The sequence below is a fragment of the Cnephaeus nilssonii genome (genome assembly GCF_951640355.1).
Source record: "Cnephaeus nilssonii genome assembly, chromosome: 23".
Lineage (NCBI taxonomy): Eukaryota > Metazoa > Chordata > Mammalia > Chiroptera > Vespertilionidae > Cnephaeus > Cnephaeus nilssonii.
Genome location: NC_137094.1, coordinates 7855569 through 7867909, shown reverse-complemented (window position 1 = coordinate 7867909; position 12341 = coordinate 7855569). Strand labels below are relative to the sequence as shown.

At 45.5% G+C, this 12341-nt stretch overlaps 2 protein-coding genes across 4 annotated transcripts in view; both read left to right on the top strand.

Annotated features, from left to right (window-relative positions):
* WDR64 (WD repeat domain 64) overlaps window positions 1-5224 on the top strand; it is a gene marked incomplete at its 5' end in the record, with an annotated part of 56858 nt that extends 51634 nt beyond the window's left edge. Inside the window, 4 exons of the mRNA XM_079763579.1 lie at window positions 568-673; window positions 1176-1256; window positions 2366-2479; window positions 4495-5224. Coding sequence (XP_079619705.1) covers window positions 568-673; window positions 1176-1256; window positions 2366-2479; window positions 4495-4578 — 385 coding nt within the window. The 3' untranslated portion in view covers window positions 4579-5224. The remainder of the gene's footprint in view (window positions 1-567; window positions 674-1175; window positions 1257-2365; window positions 2480-4494) is intronic.
* Window positions 5225-8390: 3166 nt separating this feature from the next.
* Window positions 8391-12341, top strand: part of EXO1 (exonuclease 1) — a 35242-nt gene continuing 31291 nt past the window's right edge. For 2 of the 3 annotated variants that reach the window (XM_079763548.1, XM_079763546.1), the window contains exons 1-3: window positions 8391-8472; window positions 8930-9365; window positions 10507-10680. In XM_079763548.1, the coding sequence (XP_079619674.1) occupies window positions 10520-10680 (161 nt within the window). In that variant the 5' untranslated portion in view covers window positions 8391-8472; window positions 8930-9365; window positions 10507-10519. Of the gene's footprint in view, window positions 8473-8600; window positions 8807-8929; window positions 9366-10506; window positions 10681-12341 lie in introns of those variants that run through there. The other variant, XM_079763547.1, reaches the window with a different exon arrangement.

Below are 12341 nucleotides of genomic sequence, written 5' to 3'. Positions count from 1 at the left end.
AGAGGCTGGAGAGGCTCCCACCACCGCCACTGCGCTCGCCAGCCATGAGCCCGGCTTCTGGCTGAGCGGTGCTCCCCCTGTGGGAGCTCACTGACCACCAGGGGGCAGCTCCTGTGTTGAGTGTCTGTACCCTGGTGGTCAGTGCGCATCATAGCGACCGGTCATTCCACCGTTCGGTCTATTTGCATATTAGCCTTTTATTATATAGGATGTTTCAATGCTTAGTTATGGCTTTTTAAACATATGCAAAAGTAAGTTTTAACTAAATAGAAGCTTCCCGGAGTCACCCAAATATCAAGCATCAGTTTGGTACCCAAGGTTTCCTCATCCCTACTATGCAGTATTTTTCCCAGTGGCTATGTAATGAATTTAACAGCACGGAGTGCTCAGGTCTAGTAGAAACCTCTTCCGTTTGCCTGGAGAGAAATCTGGGAAGCCAAAGGGAATAAGACTTACATACAGAGGTGGCATCGTTAGAGCTGGTGCCAGGGAGCAGGAGGGTGTGGGACCCAGAGGGAAAAGGTGTGGGCAGGTGGGTAACAGCTTTTCTTATTTCCTCATGTGCAGATGGCAGAAATTGAGCTCCATGGCTTTGCTTTTCAAACGGACACCTTCCAAGCCCTTTAAAGTGGAGCATGATTTTAAGTTTTTCAAGTCTCTTTCTTCTCCCAAGGTAATTCTTAAACATCCAACAAGAATACTGTAGTTTTCCTGAATTGACATAGGTACAGTGTATCAATTTGCTATTGCTGCTATGACAGATTACTACAAACTAAATGGTCTAAACAACACACATTAATCACTTGACTGTTCTGTAAGTCAGAAGTCAGACCTGGGCCCGGCCAGTGTGACTCAGTGGTTGAGCATCAATCTGTGAACCAGGAGGTCATGGTGTGATTCCTGGTCAGGGCACATGCCCAAGTTGCGGGCTTGATCCCCAGTAGGGGGCATGCAGGAGGCAGCCAATCAATGATTCTCTCATCACTGATGTTTCTCTCTCTCTCTCCCTCTCCCTTCCTCTCTGAAATCAATAAAAAGTAAATTTTTAGGAAAACGGCAAAAACTTGCCTAAGGTCCTGCAGCTAAGAAGTGGCGGAGTCAGAATTTGAACCCGGGAATGTTGCCGCTTACGGAACGTGCCCTTTTCGTTAAACATCCGCTCCTCTGTTTTGCAGATTCGAAAACATGCCTTGGAAGGCTTCTTTACTGAAAACAGGGAGGCGGGGATTGTTTTTGGGTCTCTGCCCATATACAGGGTGAGTTGACTGTTCCCAGGACTGGAGTGGTGACGGGACGATAGGGAATCTCACATCTCATTCCCGACCCTGGGCTCCCGAGCCAGGCTGGAGGAAATCCACATCACCGGCTGACTGATGTCCCATTACCAGGCTGGGTCCGACCCCGAGAGGCCTTCGGTCTGTGCGTCAGCAGCCTTGACCACTTGCCTCTGCCTTCCCCGTGGAACAACACCACAGGGAACTCTTTGAACTTGATCCTAGCTCTTCATTACCTTTCAGCCTGGCATACGCACCTTTCACGCTCTGGCCCTGCCTGACGTGTGTGCCCTCATTTCCACCACCTTCTCCCCTGACCCCTGTCCTCCAGCTGAACCAGACTACTTGCTGCTCCTTACGCATCAGCATTCCTTCCTCCTCGGTGACTTTGCCTGTGCTGCCCCTGCCCAGAATTCACCCGCCCCTTGTTTCCCTCCAAATCCCCCCTCATCCTTCAGTCTCCATTCCAGATCACCTCTGTCAAATTAAAGAACCAATTCATTAGCCAAGAGTCATAACCTGAAGATAAAATATTTCAACTTAATTCTAACTTACTATTTCTTAAAATGTTACCCCTCCTTGCCCAAAACGCCTTCATGGTGATGAGTATCAAACTCTTAAGCTGCAGGTTGATGCTGAGGGTGAACTATTAAGAATTAATAGTGGGGCCCTCGCCGGTTTGTCTCAGTGGATAGAGCATCAGCCCTCGGACTGAAGGGTCCTGAGTTTTATTTCAGTCAAGAGCATGTACCTCCATTGCAGGCTTGATCCCTGACCCTGGTCAGGACACATGTGGAAGGCAACCAATCAATGTGTCTCTCTCACATCAATGTTCTCTCTCTCTCTCTCTCTCTCTCTCTCTCTCTCTCTCTCTCTCTCTCCCCCCCCCCCCTTTCTACTCTCTCTAAAAATCAATGGGAAAATACCCTCGGGTGAGGATTAATTAAAAAAAAAGAATTAATAGTGGGCAACTGTGACAGGGAGTATATTTTAAAGCAGTTGGAACTTCTCACTCCCTATCCCCCACCCCTGAATTCACATTATGGAAGTAATCACTTGAGTATGTCTTACTCTTTATTTGTGGCTCGCAGGTACCAAGCCCCACTAGTCTGAAATTCCTTCCACTCATTGGCTCAGAGGTCATAAAGGAGTCTTCTGACGGCTTTCCAGGAAAGAAGAAGGCAGGTCATGTTCAACATGAAAAAGTAAGTTAGCACTTGGAATTCCATGGTTCATCCCATTTCTGCTTAGATTGGTATCGCCTGCACCTAAATGAACAACAGGTAACAAACACAACTAAACAACAAAAAGCTGCTTTATCTATATATATAAAAGCCTAAGCTACTGGCCGACTGGCTGGTAGCTATGACGAGCACTGACCACCCTGGGGCAGACACTCAATGCAGGAGTGGAAACCACAGGCAGGGAAACATGGAACAGACTGATGAATCTCAGAGGGAAGAAATTAACCAAAGATCTTATATGCATACTAGAAGCCCTGTGCATGGATTCATGCACTGGTGGGATCCCTTGGCCTGGACTGCAGGGATCAGGCCGAAACTGGCTTTCCAACATCCCCCGAGGGGTCACAGATTGCGAGAGGTTGCAGGCCAGGCTGAAGGACCCCACCAGTGCACAAATCCGTGCACTGGGCCTCTAGTTTAATATAGAAAACTTGACCATAATTTTGTTAGCTTGTGCCCTTAATGAAGAACATATGAATGATTCTTGTTATCAACAATTCTACCAATTATTTGAGTAAGAATTTTTGGCAATAGGTGAGTTTTTGTTATAAAAATTATTTACTTTTATTTTTTTTAACAAAGGTTAAAAAATACATATATTTTTAAAATATATTTTTATTGATTTCAGAGAGGAAGGGAGAGGGAGAGAGAGATAGAAGCATCAATGATGAGAGAGAATCATTGATTGGCTGCCTTCAGCATGCCCCCTACTGGGGATCGAGCATGCAACCTGGGCATGTGCACTTGACCAGAATACAACCTGAGTCTCTTCTGTCTGCAGGCCCACGCTCTATCCACTGAGCCAAACTGGCTAGGGCTATATCAGTTCCTTTTAATTTGTTAAGTAATGGATAAAACACAGTGGTATAAATAACCCAAAACTAACAGATAAAAGTGTTTAGAGTTTTATAATTGGTATATTTTATGCCCCATATTTGCATTGCTTTGCCTCACCTGGTATTAAATACGTAGAAAACTAAAGAAAGAAAGATCAGTGAAGTGTAGGAAGTTGCCTCAGATGTTTAGCAGATTGATCTGGGGAACAAAGTCTTAGGGGTAAGAAGGAGCAGTCATGTGACCCATGAGTATCCAAGCCCAGGCTGTAGGTAGTTAAATTTTGACCTTGGGACTCTGTCTTTTTCTTTACCTTGGAACTCTCTACATCTTCTCTTCCCTCTATCTTCTCTCTCTCTTCCTCCCCATTATAGACCATACAATCAAGTTGATGTTTGCTTTAAATATTGGCTGAACATAATTGATAATATCAGACACTTCTTGATGTGATTTTTTAAACTAAATGAGTTCAACATTTTATATGTATGTATAACTTCCAAACATATCCAATTCCAACCAAAACGAACTTTCCTTTCTCATTTGTGGGATCATCACTTGATTTTATTTTCCTGTAAGTCACTGGATTATTAAACAGTGTCTCTATGCTGTATCTCAACCTTAGCAAGCTTCTCTGCTCTGTTCCGTTTTAACCAATCCTTTACAGTTTGGGCAGTTGAGTGACAGAATGAATAACTGCCCAGTCAAGTCTTTCTAAAGCATCTGCTCTTCCACCCATGCCCTTCACCCTTCGGTAGCACCCCTGCTGTTTTTAAACATTTTACCCTGGAGGCACCCAGGATAGTTAAGTAAATAAATAGACTTTCTTTCTAGGATGAAAATTTCTGCAAAAATTAGTGGTGCAGCCAGGCCACGTAGCTCGATAGTTGAGCAATGACCTATGAACCAGGAGGTCACAGTTCAATTACCGGTCAGGGCACATGGCTGCCCCAGTAGGGGGTGTGCAGGAGGCATTCGATCAATGATTCTCTCATCATTGATGTTTCTCTCTCTCTCACTCTCCTTTCCCCTCTGAAATCAATAAAAATAGATTTTTTTTAAAAATCAGTGGTGCGACTTGACTCTAGGAAATTATGTTTGTCTTGCAAGGCTAGTTATTAACTGGCATGTCCTTTATTTCACAGACACAGCGGAGGAAAAGTCTGAAGAGGAATTTAGTCCCACAGATCAACCTGTCGCCTTTCTTCTTCCCAGTCATCCCCAAATAAGAGAAAAACGAGAGCTGGCTGCCGTGGCCGAGCTGCACGGAAATGGTGAGGTCTGAACCAGAGGCCGGGCTTTATTTCAGGATGAAAGCCAGGGCCCAGCAGACACTCTCACCCTCTCTGTATCCTCAGACCAGCTGACTCCTGGTGAAGCTCGCTCACTCGCTCACTCGTGGAGCTCAGGCGGCCTCAGCTCTGAATGCCAAGCAAGCCGCCAGCAGCCAGGCGGCCAGCTTCTTTCACCCATTGAAATGCCCTTAAGAAACTGACAGTGTTTCTTGTGTGCTGTCGGCAAAATGACAAAGGAAACAAAGAAAATCAATAGCATAAGTTAAATAATATGGCCCTAGTTATTAGCTTTCCACCTTCCCCATTGTTCAACCTAACTCGTAGCCAGAATTATTATCCAACAGTACACGTTAAGAGACAAAAAAGATCAGAAATACAAACAATAAAATGGCAATAAATACATATCTATCAACAATCAAATCTAAACATCAACATAAATGAACAGCAAATGGAATGAACAAAATAAACTGATGAATAACATAGAACCAGGGGCATGGAACCATAGAATAGACTGAGGAATCTCAAGGAGGAGGGCATAGGAGGAAGCTGGAAAGATTAACCAAAGAATTTATTTGCATCTCAGCATTGCAGACTATGAGGCGGGGAAGGCCTAGGGCGGGGTGGGATCCGGGTGGAGGAGGGCAGTGGGGGGGACATCTGTAATACTCTCAACAATAGAAATAAAAACTAAAAGGAGATAAGTTACTTTTGTGTCATGCTGTGGCATACAAAACAATGGTTATTAAAAGGAAAAATGTTCCAGTCAACCTTTTTTTGTAAGAACATTTATTGGGTAAATTACAGAGCGAGATTCCTAGAAGAAATGGGCTTAGGAAACAGGTCATAGAGGTAAAGGAAGAGCCCTTGGAGCTTGGGAGAGAGGAAGCTAATGGTAAAGTGACCAGGGCAGGGAGGGGACGGGAAAGGGAAGGGAACTGGCTCCTGGGAGGGAGAGGCACTGGGTCCTCCCTCCTGAGGGCTTTAAGGGGGAGAGTGTAGGGGGGCCCAGGGAGAGGTCTCAATAGAACATTCTGCAGCTTTCCAGGTGTGTCCTTTCAGGGCTGTGGTCTCCACCGATTGATTGGGGGGACCATCACTGTTTTTATTGTAAAACTAAAACAGTCAAATAAAATAAATTTACCTGGTTTGTCTTTTTCTTTCATTTTTTTCACTTAAAAAAAAAACACCTCGAGTCCTTATTATATAACTTGTTATATTTAAAAAGTAGTTTTTCATTCTGTCCAAACTCCTCTATGTAATTTCCAGTTATTTAATTTGTTAAGGCTCATTTCAGCCAGTTTCCTCTTTTTCAGAGAGAAAAGGGCATGAGTTATAGGAAGGGACAGGAGTTTCTTTCAAGCAAGTGTTGCCCTCTAGTGATTCAAAAGAGACGACACAGTTTTTGAACAACTGGCTGACATTCTGGGAATAATCTATTTGGGGAAAGCAGAGAGATTACTAATGCAGAAGAAAACAAAGAAAGACACCATTTATTTTGCCAAATATCATAATTGTTTTCAATGAAATCAGATAATAATATTAGGATAATTGGCTACCTAATAAATGTAAAATTTAAAAATGTATAAAACATCATAAGCAAAAGTAAAAGTAAATAAACTAGAGAAAACACTTCTCACAAACGGCATAAAAATAGAGCAAAGTGTACAAGAGATTTGAAAACATACAAGAAAAAAAAACAGGAAACAAAAAAATAGGTGGAAGTTATGATTAGGTTATATATACAAAAGGAAACCTACAAAGCAGTACTCGCAGTCGTTAGCAATCAGAAAAAGGCAAATGGAAACAATACTAACTTATCACTGTTACATGTTAGAGTGACCGGGACGTGTAGGAACTCTTCTCCACTGCCGGTAGGAGTTTATACTGGAATTCCTCTCTGAAGAGCAATTGGCAGGTTAGTCAAATTAGGTAGGACCCTGCCCGGTTGGCGTGGCTCAGTGGTTGATCTTTGACCTATGAACCAGGAGGTCACGGTTAGATTCCCAGTCAGGGATCGATCCCCAGTAGGGGGCGTGCAGGAGGCAGCCAATCAGTGATTCTCATCATTGATGTCTCTCTCTCCCTCTCCCTTCATCTCTGAAATTAATAAAAAATGTTTTTTTTTTAAATTAAGGTATGACCCAGCAATTCCACTCGTGTGTGTGTGTGTGTGTGTGTGTGTGTGTTCCAAAAAATTTTTCATAGGCTTGAATGGGGTAGCGTTGTTTACAGTGGCACAGGGGGGAGGAACTCTGGAGGCATCAGGGGGACCCTCACTGGAGAAGCACCTGGGGAAAACGTGGTGGGAGCACCTTCAGGGAGTACTGTGCAGCAGTTAGAAGTAAAGTCCTAGGTACATAGAGAACAACAGAAGTGGATTTTTTAAAATATATTTTTATTGATGTCAGAGAGGAATGGAGAGGGAGAGAGAGTTAGAAACATCAACGATGAGAATCATTGGTTGGCTGCCTCCTGCAGGTCCCCTACTGGGGATCAAGCCTGCAACCTGGGCATGTGCCCTTGATCAGAATCGAACCCAGGACCCTTCAATCCGCAGGCTGATGCTCTATCCACTGAGCAGACCAGCTAGGGCGAGGTGGATTTTTTTAAGTTATGTTCAGAGGCAGCATTAAATGTAATATGCAATATTATTTGATTTATGTAAATTTAAAATACATGCTTACAATAATATGCATTTTACAACAACTCACAAAGATGAAAGGATATTCACTGAACACACAGGAAGCTTGCCTACGTGTGTGTGTGGGGAGGAGGGAGGCAGAAAAAGTGGGATTACGACTCAGGATAAAAGGGAGCAATGCTGATCATGTCCATGAGGAGTATCATTAACTCAACGCTCTACAGCTGAGGTCCAACATAAAAAAAAAACCACAAAAACACACACAGAGGAAGGGAAACTTTCAAAACTTAGGAGAAAAAAATGGGCAAAAGACTTAAAGAGTGACTGTACAAAATAAATGCAAATAAGGCAAAAACATACAAGAAATTGTTCACTTCTTCGTATCCAAAGCTCCATCCCCATTGTGGAGCGTGCAGGAGGCAGCTGATCAATGATTCTCTCTCCTCAATGATGTTTCCCCCTTTCCCTTCCTTTCTGCAATCAATAAAAAAATATATTTAAAGAAACAAAACTATGTTTGTGGGTTTTCAGATCTATGTAGTCCAAGGTTGCAGCCTAGTTGAGAATGAAGAGTGCTTAGAATAGCCTGGCTAGTAAGGAGAGAACCTTTGTCCCTTCTTAGTTAAATTGTTCCTAAAGTCTATTAGAACTCAAGCTGCACCTCCTGTTTCCCTGGAGCCCTTTTTTAGGCTTTAAAAACCACAAAGACACGCACGCGGAGGCGCTTTGAACTTCAGCAGCTCCGAACTAGGCTGCAGTCGGGAGAGAACTACAACTCCCAGCAGCCCCCGCGAGAGAGAGAGGAAAAAAATTCTCCACTCCCTGGCGCCATTCCATGTTGGCCAATCAGCTCAGCTCTTCCCGCCCTTCAACAGGCTTCACGGGCTTCCGGCGGGCAGCGGCCCCGGGAGTCGCGGGGCCGCGGACCACGGTCGCTTCCGGGAAGGACGCTCTTTCCGGCGTCGCGGAGATGCGGGACGTCACTTCCGCTGGGCGGGCCGCGGGCCCTCCCGCGCAAATTGAAAGGTTCGGCCGTGCAGCGAGGCGGCGTCCCGGCGCTGTGTGTTTCGCGGCGCCCCCCCCTCTAGTGCCGGGACCCACGGGAGTCAGCGGCGCCGGGGCCGGGTGTCGGAGCCCTTACCCGGCCGCCCGAGAAGTGAACGGAGCGGGCTGTGCAGAGGCTTTGGGTGGGTTCCCGCTGGTCCCCGCGGCGGGGTGGGCTGCGCGTCCCCACGTTCCGGGCTCGGGGTTCGGGGTCTGCGTGGTTCCCCGACCCTGCAGCTAGGCCCCGGGGAGCGCGGGGGGTCGCTGTCTGATGCGGTTCGTGGCCCGAGAGGGTGTTGGGTCCCGGGGGAACGTGCTTGGCTTGGCGGGGGCTGCAGTTCGTGAACCGAGGGACCGTCCGCGTGGCCTGCAGGCCATTCCCTTGGCGGCCCGGCACCGGTGGTCGGACCCCAGTCCCCCCAGTCTTTCTGCAAAAGCTCGCAGACCCGTTTTCGCATGAGATCTCCCATTGATAAGGTATTACATGTGTCCTTATTCCTCCATTGCCCCCCTGTACCCCCCCCCACTCTTACCCTCACCCCCCTGGTGTCTGTGTCCATTGGTTAAATGTTGACAAGTACATTTTTTTCCTTTTCGCAGGCCAAGGAAAACGTGTCTTCTGGAATGGGCGTGCGGGCCACGCCCGAACACCTCTGGGCGACCTAGGAGCCAAGAGGCGCTGGTGCTGCTGTTACCCCGGGCGCCCCAGCGGGTCCCCGTGAGGTGACTGGTGGCCTATGGCGCGCAGCCCCTGCCCCCGGGCTCAGGAGGAAATCTGCATTCGAGGGTATTTACTTAGTTTAGAAGAAACTACGGTTCGCGAAATGTCTACGGTGCCAGCTTCCCTCCGGCTGCAAGGAAGCTCTTTGTGAGGACCTCATCGGAGAGGAAGATTGATTGTGATTCTGGAACTGTGGCTTGAGGACCACCAGCATCCAGATGACCTGCCCTGATTACAACTGAGCATCTGGGAGCTGCTGGAATTTGGGGGCTGGCTGGACTAAGCGCATCAGAGCTTCAGTACAGGGTCTGCAGGGTAAGGCTGCCTTCTGGTCCTGTGCCCGCTGTCCACCCTTCCTCCCGAACGCAGTGTTTGCTGGGAGAGATTCACGTTATGAAACGCCAGGCACCTGCTCAGTGCCCATAGCTGCCTCCAATCATCGTGGGGAGCTGGGAGGGTGGCTGTTTCTGGAAGGAACCGGGGCGGTTCCGCGGTTTCTGTATAGAAAGGGCTCCGGGGTTGCAGCCTGGGTGGGTGGAAGGGGTGGGAAGTTAAAGCGTTTGTCCTGACGCATTTGTTACACTTCTCAGTTGAAATGCCTACCTTCCTACAAGCGTTTGGAGTTTCCACTCCTATGCTCATTTGCACGTTGCCTCTTAGGGTATAATGCCTGCGTAGAGGGAATGTGATGCCATAGCAGGAACAATTTTACAGGTTTTAGCAATGCCTTTTTTTTCTTTTTTCTTAAATGTTTGTATTGGTTTCTGAGAGGAAGGGCGAGGGAGAGAGAGAAACATCAATGATGAGAGAGAATCATTAATCAACTGCTTCAGCTGCTCACCAAATGGACAGGTGGAGGTGGACACTTAACTCTAATCAAGGGGTCAAGGACAGATCCTGGAACTGTGGCTGCCTCCACAACTCCTTGTTGTTGTTTTTTAAAAATATATTTTTATTGATTTGGGAGAGGGAGAGAGAGAGAGCAAAGCATCAATGATGAGAAAGAATCATTGATTGGCTGCCTCCTGCACACCCTCTCCCCACTAAAGATCGAGCCTGCAACCCCAGGAATCGAACCGTGACCACCTGGTTCATAGGTCCACGCTCAACCACTGAGCCACGCCGGCCGGGCAGCAATGCATTTTTTAGAGAGGAGAGACTCATACCTCTTGAACACCTCCATGTGTCTGGTACTGTGTGAAGGGCTTGGAGCACACATCATGATTCCAAGTGGGAAAGCACTTTGGAAAGAAAATTCCAGACTATGGAAGGAAATTGTTTGACAGGGAGGAGCCCCGTTAAAATATTTGAAAACAATGATTCTCAAGTATCTGAATAGTAACAGGTCCTTATTAGTTTCCAGACTCCTTTTTTTTTTTTTTCCTTGAACTTTTGGGTAAATGTATATTTGCTTTTAAATGTTGCTGTTTTCCCCTTCTCCTTTCGCATCATGTAGCTAACTTGGCGCGATGGGGATACAAGGATTACTGCAGTTTATCAAAGACGCTTCGGAGCCCGTCCACGTGAGGAAGTATAAGGGGCAGGTGGTAGCCGTGGATACGTATTGCTGGCTTCACAAAGGTGCTATTGCTTGTGCTGAGAAACTAGCCAAAGGGGAACCTACCGATAAGTAAGTCTGGATCTCATGTTAGCTTGTTGTCCAAGAGTGAGACGTATAATGCCTTATTTTCCATTTTGAGTTATAAGAGCCCCCTTTTTAATGAAATGATGGGAGATGTAAATTAATGTTCATTTCCTATGAAAACATTTTCTTTAAAAAAAAAAAAGAAAGAAAATGCCTTATTTTTCATTCAGTGCCAGGTTTATCCAGAAGTGTGTTTTAGAACATTGCCAAATTGGGAATGACTTCCTTCTGGGATAGAAAGGAAGGATAAACTGTTTTAAAGCAGTTTCTTCTCCACCATTACATTTAAGCAGTTGCAACTGTACTTGAAGAATACAGGTTTTTCATTGCTTCTTAAGACCAACGAAGGTCCGTTGTCAGCAGTTTACAGTCAAAAGAAAAAGGACAACGCAGTGAGCCTTTCATTAAGATGAATATATTTGATTTAAATGATTGCTTTTTAAGATTATGCCTTTATTCCTACTTTTTATTTGGATTAAGCCAGACCATCAGCACACTGATGGACAAAACCCCCAAATCGTCTCCTGTTACCTTTTGTCTGAAGTAAACCGTGTTCTGAAAATCCCAGCACTGGTGGGCCATGTTTACGTCCAGTGATAAACTCCGCGACCTCCTTTGAGGCAGGACTGATGGCCTCTTTATTTTTTAAATAGAAACATTAGAAAAACGAGCACAATTTTTGGACAGGTTTTCCGCAGGGATCTGGGCACTAATTATTTGTTTTCTTTTTTGCAATATATAACTTATCTCCAGGCAAGGCTCACAGATCTTACTAGTACTTAAGCACCCTAGACAACAGGTGAAATGTGTTAATCCTGTTTGTTTCTCAGAAGGAAGGGGGAAGTCATTATTGCATGGTGAATGTTTGGGGCTCTTAGGACCCCAAACAAGCAGCTTGTGACAGTGTGTGTGTGGGATCTGGAGGAGCCTAGCACACCTGCCACTCCTGCGCTGTGATCGTGTTTGTTTTTTTTGTTTGTTTTTTATTTAATATTTTTTATTGATTTTTTACAGAGAGGAAGAGAGAGGGATAGAGAGTTAGAAACATCGATGAGAGGATCAGCTGCCTCTTGCACACCCCCTACTGGGGATGTGCCCGCAACCAAGGTACATGCCCTCGACCGGAATCGAACCTGGGGACCCTTGAGTCCGCAGGCCGATGCTCTATCCACTGAGCCAAACCGGTTTCAGCTGTGATCGTGTTTTAAAGCAGTTTCTTTTCCACCATTACATTTAAGCAGTTGCAACTGTACTTGAAGAATACAGGTTTTTCGTTGCTTCTTAAGACCAACGAAGGTTCGTTGTCAGTAGTTTACAGTCAAAAGAAAAAGGACAACGTAGTGAGCCTTTCATTAAGATGAATATAGTTGATTTAAATGACTGCTTTTTAAGATTATGCCTTTATTTCCATTTTGAGTTAAAAGATCCCCTTTTCTAGTGAAATGATGGGCGATGTAAATTAATGTTCATTTCCTATGAAAACATTTTCTTTAAAAAAATACAAACCTCTTTTCCTAATTCATTTTTTTTTTTAATATATTTTATTGATTTTTACAGAGAGGAAGAGAGAGGGATAGAGAGTTAGAAACATCGATGAGAGAGAAACATCGATCAGCTGCCTCCTGCACACCCCCCACTGGGGATGT